Source organism: Phyllosticta citriasiana (assembly GCF_038021145.1).
Source record: "Phyllosticta citriasiana strain CBS 120426 chromosome Unknown IWZ02scaffold_13, whole genome shotgun sequence".
Lineage (NCBI taxonomy): Eukaryota > Fungi > Ascomycota > Dothideomycetes > Botryosphaeriales > Phyllostictaceae > Phyllosticta > Phyllosticta citriasiana.
In genome coordinates this window covers 907,948-926,373 of record NW_027117290.1, presented here as the reverse complement: position 1 = coordinate 926,373, position 18,426 = coordinate 907,948, and the positions used below count along the sequence as shown (strand labels likewise).

The window sequence follows — 18,426 nt, the reverse complement described above, 5'->3', positions numbered from 1 at the left end:
GACACATCCTGAAGATTTGACGTTGGGTCTCTCCGCCGAGCGTCAGGCCGCTTAGATCACCGCGACGGCGGCTACGCTTAGCCGGCCTCGGGAGACGGACGGGTCAGAAGCATAGAGCCTCACCCATTTCGTGCTCCTCACCACCACCCTCTGTCGCGCAGCCCTTGGCTCAATCCGACGCTCAAGTCGGTGCGCATTCACTCTTCCCTTCTTCTTGCCTTTTTTCACACGGCGTTGCTGGGCCGAGTCGCTGCCTCGGTGCACCGTCTTCCCACTTTCGCGTCTCGCAAAGCGTGCCCGACACTTGCACTCTGCTCGAAAGAGCTCCATGTCTTCTTGACCTCCATCTATGGCTGGGTCAACGCCGTTGGTAGATCAGTGGCGACCCGAGGAACTAGCATCACGGAACAGAGGCAGGGCCAACGGTGAAGGTAGCCCGTCGAGAGAGCGGGGACAATCGCCAGCTGCAGCGCGCCGCGGACGAGGCCACGAGAGGAACGCTCCAGGTCGCCAATCCCCATACCCCGGGGAACACCACCACCGCAATCGTCCACCCCACCACTCGGGTGCCCGCTCGCGCGAGAGGAGCAGGAGCAGGTCGCGTCGCAGAAGTCGAGACAGGCGGTCCCCTACGCCAAGAGATCCAAAGAACGACCTCTACCGACCGTCGAGGACCAGAGCGTCCGGCGGAGAGAAGCCTACACGCGAACACAGACATCGACACGAATCGCCCTCGTCCGCAAAACGACGACGCAGCCCGACGCCCCCAGCCTCTAAAGACCATCACAAGCGCTCCAGGCGCCACCGTAGCCCCAGCCTTGAGGGACCGCCCTCGCGTTCCCGTCCCGCGGATAGGCACGGAGACAAGACCTTCTCTCCACGTCCTGTACGCAGCGAGCGGACGGCAACGCGTCGTTTGTCGCCAGACTCCTATCTTCCCACTTCGACACGACCAAGTTCGCGCTCAGACGAATCTCACGCCAGACGCGCACCGTCGCCCCCGAGACATAAAAAACGAGCTGCTAGTCCCAACAGAAGAGAGCCATCACGAAGAGACGATCAGCCTAGACGCTCCTCTCCTCGAAGGCATACGCATCGGCGACGGACGCCGTCCGTGGAGGACAGAACCAAGGGTCACAAGCAGTCTTCTGCCGCATTGTTGAGGAGGCACAAAGATACCGACGTTCGGCCATCTCGAAGGCCAGTCCGTTCGCCGACCCCACCATCCAAGCAATCTCTATCGCCTGCACGAAGGCATATTTCTCCGCCGAGGCCAGAAAAAAGTATTCACCACTCTCGCCAATCGCCGCGGCGCCGAAGTACACGTTCGCCTCCAGTCTCAGCACGCCACAGATACGGTACCGAGCCTCGCCCTTCCCGCGAGCTTGATCCACCCCGACCAAGTAGACCCGGTTCTCGACGAAGCACGCCGCAGCCTCGAGTGGGCTACGAGTCTGACACTGCAAGGTCCGTTGACGAGGAGAGAAGGATGCGGGAACCATATCACAACCAGGGACGACCTTCCCGGCCTCCAGTCGATACTCGAAGTTACTCCCACACTCCCCCGTATGCCACACCATTGCACCTGTCGCCCCAGTCACAGTCTCCATACCATGGCGGTAGAGGTGGTTGGAGCGGCCAGCAGCCGTACTACGGAAACCAAGGGTAAGCTGTTAACTGATCAAAAATGATGGCTTTGCCTTTTTGCTGATGCGTTACAGATCTCCACCGCCTGCATACTCTCCCAACCAATCACCGTACCCTGGGGGTTATCCTCCATCCCAAAACTCGTATTACCATCAACCTTCGTACGGCACTCAACAACCAGGCTATCAACAACCCCCGTCTTCATACCGCGGCAACCACGGCGCTTATCGGGGCAATCATTACAACTCTGCGGACCGCCGCTATCCTCCATCGAATTCAACGTACTCGGCCCCACCTGCCAACCGTGGACGTGGCCACTACAGCAACTTGTCGTGGACGCCTGCAACGGGGAGCAGAGGCGGCCGTGCGCCCATCGACAAGCATCGGAGTCTCATTGCTCCCTCTGCAATGAACATGAACACTGGCAATCCGTCACAATCCCAGTCGTCGGATCAGGCAATGTCATCTGCAGACGAAGAGGATAATCCCTTCCGGCCATCCAAGGACTTGCGGGTCGAGGATCAGAATGCCCAAGAGGAAAAGACAATGCCTCCTCCAACCAAGCCGAGCAGCGAGAGTGGACATGGGCAAGGCGGCACCAAAATCAGCTTTGCACTCAAGTCAAAAGCTGGACCGCAAGCTGGAACCAATCCCAAGGCAGACTTGACGTCAAAAGCACGGGAGCCATCTGTGCTCGAAGTTGCTTCGACTAAAGGCAAACCCATTCCAGTGTCTTCCTCAAACTCCAAGCCGAGGTTTGATCCACGTAGCGACCCACGCAATGACCCACGTAACGACCCGCGTAACGACCTGCGCAACGACCCGCGCAACGACCCGCGCAACGACCCTCGCGCCGACCGCCGTTATGATCCATACGACCGCAGGTCTGACTACCGTGCAGATGAACGGCGGTCAAACTACAGGTATGACGACCGGAGATCAGACTACAGATACTCAGACCGTGAGGATCGAAGACCGGACCACAGAGGCATGGACGACCGGAGATCCGACTACAGAAGAGATGAGAGGGATAGGCGGCCTGATTGGGACGATCGGAGGTCAGATGCTGGGTCGTCAGCTTTCCGTCCCACGGACTTCAAGGTCACGGAGTACAGGCATCCAGAGTCAAGAGCGCGAAGACCAGAGCCAAAACCGGCAGCTCCACGCTTTGAAAAGAGGATCATGAAGCGTCCCAAGCCAAAACCAGTTCTGAAGCCAGAGTTTCAAGCGTCATATTCCGTCTACTATCGAAAGCCAGGGAATGAATCAGTGGTGGGATCTGGAACGTATGGAAAGGTCTTTAAGGCCATCCATGTCTACACCAATGACCAGGTCGCACTCAAGAAGATTCGAATGGAGGGTGAAAGAGACGGGGTGAGTCACTATCCGCGGATGATGCATCTCGGGCTAATGCGTTGTAGTTCCCGGTCACGGCGATTCGTGAAATTAAGTTGTTGCAGTCACTCAACCATGACAATATTGTCAAGCTGCAAGAGGTCATGGTCGAGCGCAATGATTGCTTCATGGTGTTTGAGTATCTTTCACACGACTTGACGGGACTGCTCAATCATCCCCACTTCAAGCTTGAGGCCTATCACAAAAAGGACCTGGCAAAGCAGCTATTTGAAGGGCTCGACTACCTCCACAAACGTGGCGTGCTACATCGAGACATCAAAGCTGCGAACATCCTCGTCAGTAACACTGGTCAGTTGAAGCTTGCGGATTTCGGTCTGGCTCGTTTCTATGCGAAGCGGAAGAAGCTGGACTACACCAACCGCGTCATCACCATTTGGTATCGTCCGCCAGAGCTTCTCCTTGGTGAGACGCAATATGGGCCAGCTGTTGACATATGGTCCGCGGCCTGCGTGCTTGTCGAAATTTTCACCAAGCACGCCATCTTCCCTGGTGATGGGGGCGAGATCAACCAGCTCGACAAGATTTACAACATTCTTGGCACACCCACGCGAGCTGATTGGCCTGGCATCGTCGACATGCAATGGTTTGAGCTCTTGCGGCCAACGGAACGAAAGCCCAGCACGTTTGAGGAAAAGTACAAGGACCGCGTTACTCCTTATGCTTTTGAACTTCTCGCAGCCATGTTCCAGTACAATCCGGACGCCCGCCCCACCGCCACTGATGTCCTGGAACATCCTTACTTTACAACAGAGTCGCCCCCTCCTAGGCGCTCGGAGCTAGAAACTCTGCAAGGTGACTGGCACGAGTTTGAAAGTAAGGCTCTGCGCAAGGAACGCGAGAGACAAGACAGAGAGTCCCGGCGGCGAGAACGCGAAGACGCACAGCGCAAGGAGGGCGAGAAGCGCCGGGCAGAGGCGGCCGAGGCGGTTGGAAGCGACCGCGAGGCGAAGAGGGTTAAACCAGACATGAGCACTGGGGATGTCGAGACCAAGGCGAGCGGCAGTGCTGGCGGGGTGGACTCGGGGGAGCCAATGGAGCATTGATGTTGGTGAATAAACAACGGCTGGGGAAGGCAGGCGTTTTGACTGCCCCGTAGCCGAATGTATGTTTTTGGAGCATGTCGAGAGACGTCGATTCAAAAGTTGAGCATGAGCGATGGGTGTATATATATCACTTGGGCAAGCAATCGAAGTCATGCTTTGATTGGAATCGGTTTCTGTTCGAGGTGTCTTGCCTGTCTTTGTCTTGCTTTTGGGCAAATCTGTCACTGCATGTACGACGTGGCTGTCAACTGTTGTTCGGCTTCTCTTCTTGCGCCTTCCCATTACCCAATGGTTTCCTTCTCTTCCGCGCCTTTTTGCCTGCCCCTGTAGCACTCAAGGTGTTGGGTTGAATAGTGATTCTATCCCTTTCCTGGTGCTCGACAGAATTTGACCAACTGTCGCCGATATTTGTCGCGAGCGCCGCAACATTGGCAGAGAGAAGCTCCCTATGATTGGGATCGAAAATGATGGTTTGCACAAATGCACGTTGCAGAAAAAGAAATATGAGCAAGAGGAGCGAGCCATCCGCTCAGAGTGGCTGGCAGAAAGTAGGGTCTGAAAGGGACTCGCGAAAGAGGTGGAGTTTCGTCTGACATTTTACGCTTCAAGAGAAAGCCAGGAAGGGCTGAAGTAAGAAGAGCGCGACGAGGTGAAGAGAGGAAAAAGGGAAAAGAAAAAGAACGGCGAGACTCAAACTGATGCACTGCGAACTACCAGATTGTGTGGCTTCCGCCAAAGCACAACCATTCCGGTCCCGCAGAATCACCGTTCCCGCTTCTACATTCATATGCACCAAAGGCGACAACTTTCTCAACATCAGGAGGTCAGGGGTGTGCCCGGATAGAAGACTGCGCTTTTGCGGGTTTGACGTGGCCGAAGTGTTGATAGCGAAAGCCGTTGTCTCTCCAATGGTTTTGAGAGACATATTTGCCAACAGACAGCGCAATCAAGTGGAAGATTCTATGGCTTCCAGAAAAGGGGGGGGGGGGGGGGGGGCTTTCCGGTTTGAAAACTTGACTCAAACGAGGTGAGTTTGTCTTTATGCCAAATGTCTTGTAAAAGGAGTGCAATTGGTATTAAACACCAGGACAGAAGAGTTCCCAGTCAGGGGGGGAATCAGTCTACCTTGTCTTCACACCTTGACATCGACTAGACTCACGCTCAAATTTGCCATGGCTTTCCCACTCAGCGCGCATTCCGCACAGAGCCAACTCGGCGCAGCCTACGTCCAGCCCAGCGCCGACACAGTGCTCTGGACCCTCCAGCAAGACCCCTTCGTCATCCGCTTCCTACCACACCACGGCCTCCTCTGGCCCCTCGCACACGACACACGACCCTGAGAGACGCCATCGAAATCCGCGCCGCCAACTCCTTCACCGCCATTAATTCTCAGTGCAACAAGTGGGACCATCGTTTCGACCTGCGCGTCGCAGAGGACACCATGTTCGCCATGGATCCCAGAATGCTGCTCGGCCTCTGCGTCCGCGATCTCATTGAGCCGACGCTCGATTTTTGGGAAAAATCCACGCATTGCGGATTGGTTGGGGCTTACTTGTCCGCCGGAGATTTTGCCGCCCGGGCTTAGGGGCAGGTTGGCGTGTGGGGATCATTCGGCGCTGGAGTGGATGAGGTTTAATAGTTGTTGGTCGAATCGGAAGCAGTACTGATGGGGCGAGAGTTCCAAGGTGAGACCTGAGGGCTTTGGGTTTTGTTGGTGCCGGAGAAAGCAGAAGAAGGTTGATTCTGTCTTTGATTGTGGCACCGAACGGCATCACTGCCTGAACATGGGAGGGGAAAGGAAGAGAAACTGCTGGGTTCCGATGTACTGCTGAGGGAAACCATAGAAGTAACTTGAGTTTTGACGCGCGGGAGATGGACATTCAAGGGGGAAAGGGGAAGATGTACTGTAGAACACGAGTCGTCCGTCACTGACTATGGCCGCACGTGGCGCAAGAATGAATTCATGCTACAATTGAACGCAATCACTTTCAGATGTATTTCGCAGAGTGCTATGGCATTTCTCTTGCACCCCCTCACACCTTCTCCCCTAACCCCCTACCCCTGACCCCCCCCCCCCCCCCCCCCCCCATCTCACAACCCACCCGCCCCTGTCACTAACGTCACACGCCGCTCACCCCCACCATCTCCAAGTCTATCCAAGTATCCTGCAAGTCCACCCCACCACCCCACCTCGTGCAGTCGCACAATCGGCCTCTCTTTCTCGCACCCTGTCTGTCTGTCCGTCAATCACCATCGCATCGCATCGCACAACATACATGCATACACACATACATGCCCCGGCGCGGATAACCAACATGCCGAACGGACAGACGTCAACGCACCTACTAATTGTCCGACGCCCGTCCGCCACCGTCGTCATCATCATCATCATCATCATCATCATCATCATCATCATCATCACATCACGACAGATGACGCACGCTGACGGACGAACCGGCCGGCGGGATGGCGGCCGCAGGAGCGCAGAGTGCCATGCCGTCTGCCCGAGCGAGCCGGGCTGCGCTGGGTGGTGGCCGGATGGCCGGATGGCGGCAGCTAGTGAGTGAGTGAGTGAGTGAGTGAGTGAGTCAGTGAGTCAGTGAGCCTGTGCCGGTGCCGGTGCCGCCGAGTCTGGTGGTGCTTGTGGAGCTGGTGGTGCTGGATGATGGGTACATGCGTGGATGGAGAGGTAGGACGGACGACGGGGAAGGTGGGCCGATAGAGTGGTTTTCTCCACGTGGTGCTGCTCAAAGTTTCGGTTTCTATTTACTGGTGGAAACATGTCTGTTTGTCTCTAGCACCCAGTCCTTACGAGCAGGAGAAGGCTGACGGAGCAAGAAAGACGGGGTAGGAGTGTGTGTGTTCCACGAAAAAAAAAAAAAAAAAAAAAAAAGCGAAAGGGAACATGGTACGGTTCTGGTCCACGTGCCCGCCTACGGACGATCTTGTTGCATAGCAGAGTAGGAGCAGACGGGAGGAGAGACATGCAGCTGTCATGAGAGTTTGTACATGCGGACCTGTGTGAACGTATGTACGGTTGGAGAGCGACTGACTTACTGAGTGACTGACTGAACGACTGACTGAATGACAAGCCCATCTCGCGCACACTGGCCCATTGGCTTTTGTCTCGCCCATCTGACGGCTTCGTCCTGCACTATGTGCGCACGGCACATCGCTCACCGACAAAGGTAGATAGGCCATAATCCAGCATCTAGCGTCCAGCGTCCAGCGTCCAGCGTCCAGCGTCCAGCATCGCGGCATTCACTCACGTCATCCCGACACCAACCGACCGTCAAATCTTGGCCCCCAACCAACTAACCAACCAACCAACCAACATCATCTGGCCACCGACCCCGACCCCGATCCCGACCCCGACCATCCGTATGGACGGAGATCAGGCTCACGTCATTGTTGCATAAACACCGTACTGTATACCACAGTACACAACCCCGTGAGTGCCGAAGCCGAACTAAGACACGCGCGCATGCCATGCATGCCACGCCGCGCTTCGCCAAATCCCGGGCCGCCGAGCTGGAGGACTGGAGGACTGGATTTTTGGATGGGAGGCGAGGGCATGGAAGATGATGCGTCGGCAGGGAGCGCGGTTGAGGTTGCACAGGCACCACGCACGCGTTGCTGGTGGTGGCGATCGCACCGCACACACACACACACACACACACAGAGGCGGCTCCATCCGGGGACCCGGAGAGAGAGAGAGTGTGTGTGTGCGTGTTGGATGTGTGGGCGTGTGGGTGTGCAGAGGCTTACCTACCTTCCTACACCGCCTGTGTTGACGACAACGACGCCATCAACGAACGAATGTTGGGTTGCTACATAACCGTTGGCGATGGAGGTGCACTTTGACTTGAGCTCCTTGTCTCTTTACCAACCAAAGCATGAATGCGGCGGGTAGCTGCAGGCCACAGCTGGTCTGGAGCGAAGCTGAACGACACACTACCAGACAGACAGGCAATCTGGCCAGCCTTATCGCATGTATGTATGGATCCAGCGTCGACACTCTGATACAGTGGCTGGCGATTCCGAGTGAGTGACTCAACCACGCATCCATCCTCGCATCCGCCCATCTGGTAGACAGCCGCGCGGCCAGGCCATGGAGCATTGATGACGACGATGAGGACACACAAGATTGGATGTAGCCAAAAATCCGCGAACAATGTGACAAAAGGCACACTGAGAAAAGTGATAGGCTGCGAAGACTATCTGCCAAGCATAAGCGGCCGGCGTAGAGCAGCGAGGCGAGGTGTTGGCCAGGTGTTTGAGGCACACAGGGTGTGGGAGGAGTAGTGAGGTAAGAGCCTGGCAGACGGAGCACGCAGCCAATCAAGCAGCGAAACAGCTTCTCGAACGGCACTGTCCAAGATGAGGACGTGTTGACGTGATGGACTTGGATTGGACTGGCGGTAAAGAGACTCTGACCGTCTGGACTGGACGCCCAGGAGAGGAAAAGTAGAAACAAAACGCCAACCGATAGACAGTCTTGGACGGAAATCATTCTTGCCAGCGCCGCGCCCTACTTGGAGCACTGCCTCGCGCTGTCTGTGCCTGGACCTCGGTAGGGTAGGCACTCGACGAACCGGTAGCTGAGCGCATCTACGCACGCCTGTCTGAATAGCGCCGGTAGTTTCGTAGTTGGAAGTCACCCTTGGTGGGCAGCAGCGTCGGCATCGACAGGTTCTTCCATGAACGCCAGGTATTCGGTGCCTGGCGCAGCAGGCGGTGCTGTCCACGTGTGTTTCTATGAGCCATGCCATGGTATGGCATGCCAGACAGGCACCCACCCACTCAGGGGACTCGGGAGAGAGAGAGAGAGAGAGAGAGAGAGAGAGTGTGTGTGTGTGTGTGAGCCAGGAAGGACGCGAACGGACATGAGCGAATCGCTTTGGTCTCAGTTTCCGCTTCTTAGCAAGGGAATATCCGACGCAGATGTGGAGAACTCTCGAGGGTGTGTCTCGGGTTTGCGCGATTCTTGGGAACGATGCTTCTGACCACACACAGCTCTTCGAGGCTTCAACACCAAGCCCGAAGGCATCTATCAATGCGAGCTAGAAAGTGAGCCAGACAGAAAACCAACCAAGCTACCAAGCATGTGCAGGCGTTTCGCCACAGCAACCCAGCAGCCCCATAACCGGGCAGCGCACGAAGAGCAGCAGCTGTCCCAAGTTTCAACACAGCGCTCGTTCGTCCAGTATTTACAGGCGTAGCAACCATCTAATCGGGCCGAGCCAAACTCATCCAGGCAGTGAAACTTGCGCGAGCTTGGAAGAAGAGGGCTCATACATACATACATACATACAAACAGAGAGTGATATTTGGTAGGTTGTTGGTTAAGTAAGGTAAGTTGGTTCCAAACAGCCATGATCCCCGTGTTCACAGGGTATACATAACCTAGGCAAGCAAGCTCACGAGCTAGCTAGCGACAGAGCTTGTTGCTGCAGCTGCTGAGCTTGGAGTTCTGGCAACCCACGCCCGCACGCGAGACAGCCAGCCAGAGACAGACCGACAGGGGTTCCAGCTGCGCTTCAGAACTGTGGCTGAAACACTTTGCTTTGCTGCCGATGGACCCTGGTCGGCTTGGCTCGAGCAATCCAGTCCATTGCTCGAGTGGGGAGGGGGTTTTGCTTTTCTGCTTGAGGTCAACCTACTCGGAAACAGATCGCGTGTGGTCTGTTCGGTGTAGGGTGTCGGGCTTGGAGGAACCCGGTCGCCTTGCTGGAATGGATGCAAAGGATGGATGGAGGGCGACGGAGAAATAGATGTCTGGCTGCGCGCGTTAGTATGCACAGTTGTGTTTTTGCGCTTCATGTTGGCCTGCGTGCAGACGGTGGTGCGGAAACGCTCGGTAGGCTGGGCGCTGGGTTTTTCCTTGTGATGCTCGCTATGCACGTTAGTGTGGAAGAGTCTGTTGCGTCGAGAGAGGGAAGAATGGGTAGAGATGGGCGCCATCATGGATGGGTTCAGTGCTAGGCGGCAGCCGCGGAAGGCAGAGGCGACATGTGCGCTGCTCATCTCTTGCTTAGCCTGGCATGGCGGTACAGTAGACTGTGTGGTGTGGAGAAGATGGTGGATGGACGAAGCCGTTGAGGGGAGAGAGCGGAGAGGGCATCTTTTTTCCCTCGTCAGTATACAGGGCCGGCTTGACCACCACCTCACATGCCAATCATCATTACAAGCAGGTGCAAGTACCTCAAAAGTACATATCATCCGCCCATCTACAAGTCTTCAGAGCGCGTCTGCAGCTTGTGAATGCCCAGCCAAAAATCTACTCCGCTTGTCTCCCTCCCTCCCTCCCTCCTCCTCTTTCCTTCCCACCACTACGATGTGTCTTACCCAGCAAAAAATGGGCAGATGATGAACCAACGGGAGGTGTTGTTGGCTGCATTGCCAACGTCATTGGTCAGTTTTTTGGTTCCTCCATGGATGCATCCACACCCAGCAATCGTTTCGCCCCTCTCTCTTTTCTTATTCCCGTTTTCTTTTTCTTTCCCCTTTTCCACGCCCTTCCATCGTATTTCTCCGGCGGGCGGCGTCATCATGCATTTGCTTTGCCCGCGCCACGCTACGCCCTGGACCCAGCTTACAGACTGAGCTGCGCTGCGCTGAGCGTCGGTGTTACAGCATAGAAGGTAAGAGTCAGAATGCGCGCAGCGCCAAAACCAAAGAAAAAAAAAAAAAAAAAAAAAAAAAAAAAAGACCGAAGATGCAACAGACACAGCGCGTGCAACAGTCGATCATGCAGTCACTTGGTCTACTCTGTGCTGTGCAACCGGACCCAGCCCAGCCCAGCCCAGCCCAGCCCAGCCCAGAAGACGGGCAGCGCAAAAGTCCGTCCGTCTGGGCCAATTTGTCTGTGTCTGTGTCGCCATCATCAGCAAACCTTCGGCCGACGACGACTGCGACACGCGCACAGATGCTGATGTTGACTGCCAATGATGCTGATGACGGCCAAGAAAGCAATGCGACTGTCCAGTTCTCTGTCGTTAGCAACCTCGGACTAAAACCAACAATGCCTAGCCAAGCAGCAGATGGTGACAGGGACGGTGCAACTTGGTGAGCAGCAGCAGCCAGCCTTGTGCGGTGGGGTCGTTCGTGCCATCGCGATGAACGTTGCGTTGGTTGCGATGCGAAACGCGTCGTGTGTGATCCCCGCAGGCGACGGTTATCGGACTGGGTGGGGTGTCCTGAGGGTGGGAGGGGTTTCACGTCGAGATCGTGCCGTCATCGTCGATAAGGCATTTGGAAGCTGTTCCTTGTTCACATGCCGGCCTTCCATACACGCGCAGTTGCCGAGCGAGAGTAAGAATTTGATGTACGAATCCATGTCGGCGAATCATTGGTGATTTTGCGCAAAGATTGCTTGCTTGCTTGCTAGCTATACGTAAACTTGGCGTTGTGGTAAGCTGCTTGGCCTATCCAGTGAAGGACAACGGGCTTTGAATGGAGGAAGAGGAATCTGCTTCCCTTGAGCACTGCTCCACATATTGCTCAGGTTCGCCCTGGGTAGTTCGACAAATGAAAAAAGAACAGCGAGGAAAAGGTATCCGCTCATGATCCTCCCAATGCAACCTGGGGGGAAAATAGAGCGCCGAAAGAGAGTACACACACTACATTTTGACAGTCAAGCCCCCGGCATGTACCGCCGTCGCTTCCAAGATATGTCATCAATACTGTTGGCTACCACCCAAAGTACGAAAAACGCCGAACATCACCAGAAAACAAAGAAATTTTGGAACAAACGCCAAATTTAATCACAAAAATGGCCACCGGAAGATCTAGCGATTGGAAGGTGGGAGAGTCAGCGACCGACAGAGCGTCCAAGAAGATGTAGAAATAACGAGGCGCCTGCGCGCCTTTCTGAAACGGCCGTGGGTATCGAAGAGAGGTTGGCAAAATCGGAGAGTGAGTGGGATGAGGGGCATAAAAATACAAGGTCAAAGGGGGGCGGGCCCAATGGGTGTCGCAGCGTCGTGGCGGTCGTGGCAGGTTACTATGGCGGAGATGCGGGTCGTGTGACTGAGCCAGTCAAGTCATCAAGCAGCGTCAAGCATGCTTTTCGAGAGCTAGTAGAATCCCAGAGTGCTTTTCCTCTTCCTCAACTTGCGCTGAATTCCCGTCGACTCAAGCTCATCTGGGAAGGGAGGCAACTCAAAGGGGGGTTCTCTTTCGTCCGCTCCTCTGGGAACCAGTTTGGGCTTTCCGGCGAAGCTCGACTTGCGGCGTTGCGCAACCACTTCAGAGGCGCTCTCGGGAGGCGAGGGCCCGCTCATCCTGGAACTGCTACGACGACCATATACCGAGCTTGCTGGAGTGGAAACAGAATAAGCACTTGGTGTAACAGGGGTTGGCGGCATAGATGGGCCTAGGGGCGAGGGAGAGTACAAGCTGTGTTTTATTTCGGCAGGCTCCGCCACGGGAGAGATGGGCGACATGATGGCAGAATCCTGATCAGGGGCCGGCTGTGACTTGGATTTGCTCTTGGACCTGTCCCGTTTGCTGGTGGGCGTGACGGCCATCTTGGCCAGGGTGAGGGTACGGCTGATGCTGCGCAGACGGCGGTGCGTTGGTTTGCCTTCGGTGCTCTTTGGGGAGACATCCTTCTTTTCGAACGGATCCGTGTTGAGGAACGTAGGCATCCTGACCGACTTGGTCGAGGCAAGGGACGTCGTCGACGGCGCAAAGGTGGGCAAATGGACAGAGCCTGAGCGTTGGCGGATGTGCAGGACAGAGCCGCGCTTGGACCGGGGCGGTTGAGAATAGGACGACCTGGCGGAAGACGGGCGGCGGAAGAAGCTGGAAATCGTCGGGGGCCGTTCAAGGGCTGGCGATGCTGGTTCCTGTTCCCGCGTAGACGTGCGGCTTAGCGTGGAGGGGGTAGGTGTCATTCTGGCGCGATGGTCAACTTCACCTCGAGCGAAACCAACTTCGCCCTCGGTGGACCTCCGGCCGATGGAAGGACTCGGTGTTGTGCGACTCCTCAGATCCATGACGGAGGCCCGTTGCATGCGGCGTTGATTTTCCTTGATTTTAGCGTTCCAGCCCGGATTAGAGTCGACCGGTCCCATGAGATCCGTAACGTCAGTGGTAGACCTCATGAGCCTGGGGCGGTCAAGTTGTCCAAAATATGGGGCCATGGCCATGCTAAAATGCCTCGCAGACTTTGTAGTCCGCATCGAACCGCTCGAAGGAACAGGCCTGAGCACATCGCTAGTCTGTACGAGGGGCGACTTGGGGAGAGGAGGACGGTGAGAGGTGGGCATGGCGGTCTGACGTCTCTCCGCCTTGACGTCTCGCATGTCTTGTCTCAGAGGAAAGTTTGGTCTGTCGGCGCTCGCGGGGGGAGTGTGGCCGGCCATCATGGACATTCTGGAGGTTCGTGGGATCGGAGGCTTGAGTATGGGGACGGGGTTGGCCATGGACGGCAAGCTGATTGCTTGTTCCCGGAGAACAGCGCTCTCGGAAAGGTCCACCACCTTGGCCCGGCCGGCGGAGACGTAGGATACAGCGGTGGCGACCTTGCAAGGACTCGGGATGCTGGTGGCAGAGAGGCGTGGAGAAACGAGCTCGGCTTCCATGATTTCGACATCGTCTTCGTCCAATTCAAACGACTCTGTGGAATCTCGATCGGTGGGGGAGAGGTCCTCCTCGGAGGAGAGATATCTTTCTTGTAGCAAGGCATCCGAAGAGCGCAAGACTGGGTGGTGGTGGTGGTGGGTAGAGGAGGGCGCAATCCGGATCCGCTCAGAATCGTCGAGGTCAGGCGTGCTAGCAGGGCTGCCTGAACTCCTGCCCTGCTCGTAAGACTTGGCAAGAGGCCATTGGGGATGCTGAGCACTTGACAGCGAGTGAACGTCAACCATATTGGCGGCACGCGACGAAGGCAGCGTATGGTCGCCAAAAGGGAGGGGGGTGTTTAAGAGGGCGCGGTGAAGGGGAGGGGGGGGTCGGTAATTGAGAGAAGAATTGGGAAGTAGGTAGCTGGTGGGAGTGAAGACCCAATACCGCGTTTGCGCAGGGTGCCTGAAGGAGGATGTGGAGGGATCCTGGAGAAGAAGAAAGAGGGAGTCCCCAGCAGGCACAGGAGACGCGAGCGGCAGGGATTAGGTGGTTCGAGGGACCCTTTGTCGGTTTTATTAGGATGAACCGACGGTTGTCAGTGCGCGGGCATGAAAGGTTTCAGATACAGGCGGCGAAGGGAATGGAGGAAAAACGACGGACATGACGGCAGGCGACTAGAGTAATTAATTGGCAGAGAGGAAAACGGTGGAAAGGCGGAGAGACAGGCCGGTAAAGTAGGTAGGTAGGGTGATGATGTGGTGGAGTGGAGGCGTGCGTGTGGCCGTCAGCTGGGGGCAGTAGCTCTGCTCTGCCCTGCCCTGCCCAGCCCAGCCCAGCCCATGGAGGGCCGAGTCAGCAAACGTCGCGCGTCGGGCTAGTGGCCCTTTTCGCTCAGCGGTCGTCGTCTTGGGCTGTCGTTGGTGTTTGGCTGCACATGTGATATATATCCGCACCTCGGTCACACTGCAACCGCTGTGAAGAGGAACAGAGAAGAGAGGATACCAACTTTCCATTTCCCTCTCCATTCGGATGTGGCGCGCCGAAGCAGGGTTGCTCCGTGTTTCGCAACCAAGTCGGTGTTGAACCACGACCTCACTCACACATCATCTCGAACGCTGACTGCGTCTCTCTGTCTCTCTCTCTCACGGGCAGCGAATTGCATGCAAAGTTAGCTTGTCTGCCCAACGGCGCTTGTCGATCGAGGCAGCATCCACGGCGGCACGCTATCGGTTGGCTCTCTCAGGGTCTGCTATCTGTGCCGACTCATGCATGCATGGCCTCCAGTCTGCAAAAACAACAATCGAAGGCGGGGCGGCGGGGCCACCGAGGTTCCATTGCCATCATCCACATCCACTTTCGCCCGCCTGCCCTGGGTATGTACAGGTAGGGTAGGTACCAGATGCAAATGCCAACGACCACTGCTCTACTCCACTCGACGCTAGACAACTCGTTCCTCAGCTCTGCCGAAACATGTCACATCACGGACGCCATCAATGCGTCCGTCTTTGCACCGTCTGCTCGTGCTTCCGGGCCTCTAGACGGCCAGTGATGGCGCACGTTAGCCGCCTCCATGCGGGAGCTGCCTCTGCCTCGCTTGCATTGCGTTTGTCGCATGCTCCCGGCCACATCGTCGATGCATCATTTGCTTAACAAGACCACCACGCGCCCCGAAGCCCTTCGAATCCGCATCTCTTTGCCAGAAGAAGCTGGAGTCGTCGACCAGGCCCCCAGGAAAATCTCCTTGTTCCTGCACCTGCATGACGACGCCCGTCGCTTGGCCTGGCACATGACCTGATGGCCCTACCTACCGTACCTACCTAGGAACCTTCCTCGCCTAACACCAGACCCACTACACAACACGACCCTGCTGATGGGGGTTTTTTCTCTGCGTCCAAATTCCACCTGAGCTGTTTCAATCTGCTCAACCGGGAGGCTTTGACTTGGTTTGACCGTCAAACAGCCACGTCTCCCTCTTGGTAGCCGACATGGGCCAACTGCTGCGGAAAACATTTTTTGCCGTTGGCTGCACTGCAATGTCGCATGCGGACATTGCTTCTGCTCGCTCTCTCATGCAGGGAAGGCGAGTCACCCCAGGAACGGACCCGACCACGATAAACCTCCAGCCTTGGCACCACCTACCTACCCATCAACAAGGCCGAAAACCTCGAGGGCATCAAAACATGTTCAACCTACAATTGTGCTGTGACATCTCCATCGTCGCCGCCGCCGCCGCCGTCTGTCGCCATCGGGCCACGCCGCTGCTAGACCAAGCCATCAGCCAGACTAGACCGTTGACGCCTAAAAACCCTCAACCGCCACTTGCAACGCCCTCGTTCCTACGTACCTAGGTAGCTGCCCCTTATTTTTAGCCGTCATCCCCTCTGCTCTGGTCCACCATGGCTGCCCGCTGTTCAGAATCCCAGCCTCACGAATTTGCCAGACTGCCCCAAACCCGCTAACCACGACCAGTCCGCAAACGGTCGGGGGACCCACGGTTTGCCATCATCGTCTCAAACAGCAGTCTCTCCTTGTAAGCGGCAAAAGACAAAATCGATTCCCAGGTGCAGGCTGTTCACGTCTATTTTCGTCGCACCTATCCAACTGCCATGACAACCTCATCTCTTGTCCTTTGGTCAGTCGGCCTGCAATACTGCCGTCAACCAGGTCCGCTGGGCGCCCGAATGGTCATGTTAGCGTACCTGACTTCTGCTTCGTCCCGCCTTGCCGCAAAGTGTCCGAATCGACAGCGTCCTGACAGCTTGACCGCTACTGCGTCGTTCCTTCGCCTAATGCATCGTGGCGCAATGGCGGCGTTGATGACATTGCGACTGCTCGGCCACTGCAGCAGCAAACGGCGGCCAGCCATTGCAATTCCGTGCCAAAGAGACGGACGAACCCAAATCTCCACCGTTGCTGTCAAAAAATAATAACCACGGCCTTGTCGACTCTCTTCTCTCTTTTGGCGCTCCGTCACTACTCTTTTCTGCTCCTCCCTTCCTCCCGGCGCTCTCTCCGTCTCGTTATCACGACAGAGCAATCGACTCCCCCCGGGCGCGTCAGGCTTTGGGCGTGCCGCCTCCACTGCTGATCTCGCAACTCTTGCCCTCGCTCGTCCCCCATCCCTCGCGTCCCGAGCTTTCAGAGAACATCATTACCCATGGTGACAAGAAGCCCCGTCCCTTGATCTTCGTTCTCCGACTCTGGTCCGCCTTTTAGGTCCCCCCGACCCTTTTCCCCATCATCATCATCATCATCATCATCGACATCCATCTTTTTCTCCGTACGTGGCTTCGGCCAAAAGACGATCACCCACCCACCTGCGTTCGTCTCGAGCCTCACCGCCCCTTTGACGACTCGTTGCCTCGTCTAGCTCGGTGGTTCGGCGCAAGCTGGACAGTAGACGAGTCCATCACCTCGCATTCATCTATTCGCCTTGGGAAGCCTACACGCCACGCCACGCCATCCTGCACTCCTCCACCACTCACCTACCTACTTTATACTCACCTCTCCATCAATCCACACCCACGCGTCATGCCCTGTCAGTCCACCAACTAGGCACCTAGCTGCCCAGCCCCCCCCCCCCCCCCCCCCCCTTTCTCTATTGCACCTTGGCTCTTGGCTTGGGTTGACGTCGTCCTTCTCCTGCTGCCACAAGCGCAAGCGCAGGCAGTGGTGCTTACACGGTTTGGCTTTCCACTGTCGCTCAGTCTGCCCGCTGCCGCCGCCGCCGTCTCGTGTGTACCCAGTGTGCTCGCCGTCATTTGACGTCAGGTACGTGTGGTGGTGGTAGGTTGCCTGTCACTGTGACGCAGGTGAGAGTTTCAGCGTGGCGTGAAACGTGGGGCGCAGTGCTGCTTGCTTGCCTGCTTGCAGTGTCTTGGAGGAAGAAGCTTGGTGGTGGTGACGTGGTTAAGGTAGGAACATACACGTGGAAAATGGTGGGTGGTGGGTGGCTGGGAGAGGGAAAAGGTTCTGGAACGCGGTGGTCGGTTATTGTGGTGATGCATACCTAGATTGCTCGAGTCCAGAGCTGTGGACTAGCTAGCTACCTGTATATGTCATGCAGTTGATGTTTTCTTTGAGACTCGTCACCTCCGTGCCTCGAGTTCCTTCTTTTGCGGAGTGTGTGGCGAGAGTGTCCGGGTTGGTTGCTTGCACACATAAGACTCGTACCGCGAACCATACAACAAACAAACGCAGGCCGCGGTGTTGAACATCAAAGAATAGCTTGTGTTTTGAAGCATGACTTGATGCGAATCGGCCCCCGTCAGCAAGAAAGACATTGTACAATACATATGTCCATGTAGCAGGAGACTGTTCGATTAGGCAAGACAAGTCCCACACGAATCACTTCTACTCAACACCATCCAGCTCTCCCAACCGACCATCTTGCCCCCCCATCTCCCCATCCCTTCCTCCATCAGTGGCAATTGATGAATAAGACGCCAAACAGACAGACAGACAAATAGACAGACGGCCCACCCGCCACCCGCCACACCCAATCTACTCGCCAAAGGGCACGATACGTACGAGGGCAACAGAGACTGCGCAAACATGCCATCTGCAGTCTAACCAATCAACAAACGCGCAAAAAAAAAAAAAAAAAAAGAAAAGAAAAGAAAAGAAAAAGAAAAAAAGAAGACAAGAAAAGAAAAGCGGGCGCGCTATTCACCCAGCACAGCAGCACAACACTGCAAAAATGGAAAGCAGTCTAATTTCCAGATTCCCGCTCCCTACCAACGTAGCC

At 56.1% G+C, this 18,426-nt stretch overlaps 5 protein-coding genes across 5 annotated transcripts; 2 read left to right on the top strand and 3 right to left on the bottom strand.

Moving 5' to 3' along the window:
- The first annotated feature begins 178 nt into the window (after positions 1-178).
- On the top strand, positions 179-4,574 carry IWZ02DRAFT_73733 (uncharacterized protein). The gene is made up of 3 exons (XM_066771142.1): positions 179-1,665; positions 1,722-3,021; positions 3,069-4,574. Exons 1-3 carry the CDS (start codon positions 350-352, stop codon positions 4,104-4,106), a joined length of 3,654 nt encoding a protein of 1,217 aa, XP_066619803.1. The 5' UTR covers positions 179-349; the 3' UTR covers positions 4,107-4,574.
- A 3,066-nt stretch (positions 4,575-7,640) lies between these two features.
- Positions 7,641-8,712, bottom strand: IWZ02DRAFT_73694 (uncharacterized protein). The gene has a single exon (XM_066771140.1). The coding sequence runs from the start codon at positions 8,617-8,619 to the stop codon at positions 7,915-7,917; it is 705 nt and encodes a 234-aa protein (XP_066619802.1). The 5' UTR covers positions 8,620-8,712; the 3' UTR covers positions 7,641-7,914.
- A 494-nt stretch (positions 8,713-9,206) lies between these two features.
- Positions 9,207-10,405, bottom strand: IWZ02DRAFT_73712 (uncharacterized protein). Its single transcript, XM_066771141.1, has one exon. It carries the CDS (start codon positions 10,326-10,328, stop codon positions 9,534-9,536), a length of 795 nt encoding a protein of 264 aa, XP_066619801.1. The 5' UTR covers positions 10,329-10,405; the 3' UTR covers positions 9,207-9,533.
- Positions 10,406-12,184: 1,779 nt separating this feature from the next.
- On the bottom strand, positions 12,185-13,981 carry IWZ02DRAFT_436048 (uncharacterized protein; the record flags this gene model as incomplete). Its single annotated transcript, XM_066766498.1, has 1 exon — positions 12,185-13,981. One exon carries the CDS (start codon positions 13,979-13,981, stop codon positions 12,185-12,187), a length of 1,797 nt encoding a protein of 598 aa, XP_066619800.1.
- Positions 13,982-15,569: 1,588 nt separating this feature from the next.
- IWZ02DRAFT_73644 (uncharacterized protein) lies at positions 15,570-16,170 on the top strand. Its single transcript, XM_066771139.1, has one exon. It carries the CDS (start codon positions 15,665-15,667, stop codon positions 16,025-16,027), a length of 363 nt encoding a protein of 120 aa, XP_066619799.1. The 5' UTR covers positions 15,570-15,664; the 3' UTR covers positions 16,028-16,170.
- The last annotated feature ends 2,256 nt before the right edge of the window (positions 16,171-18,426 follow it).

Bases quoted from the DNA above. Each gene is read 5' to 3' on its own strand.
- IWZ02DRAFT_73733 (XM_066771142.1), top strand. From the start codon at position 350: ATGGCTGGGTCAACGCCGTTGGTAGATCAGTGGCGACCCGAGGAACTA. The intron at 1,666-1,721 runs GTAAGCTGTTAA...GATGCGTTACAG, and splicing joins CCGTACTACGGAAACCAAGG to ATCTCCACCGCCTGCATACT. The intron at 3,022-3,068 runs GTGAGTCACTAT...AATGCGTTGTAG, and splicing joins TGGAGGGTGAAAGAGACGGG to TTCCCGGTCACGGCGATTCG.
- IWZ02DRAFT_73694 (XM_066771140.1), bottom strand. From the start codon at position 8,619: ATGATTTCCGTCCAAGACTGTCTATCGGTTGGCGTTTTGTTTCTACTT.
- IWZ02DRAFT_73712 (XM_066771141.1), bottom strand. From the start codon at position 10,328: ATGATATGTACTTTTGAGGTACTTGCACCTGCTTGTAATGATGATTGG.
- IWZ02DRAFT_73644 (XM_066771139.1), top strand. From the start codon at position 15,665: ATGGGCCAACTGCTGCGGAAAACATTTTTTGCCGTTGGCTGCACTGCA.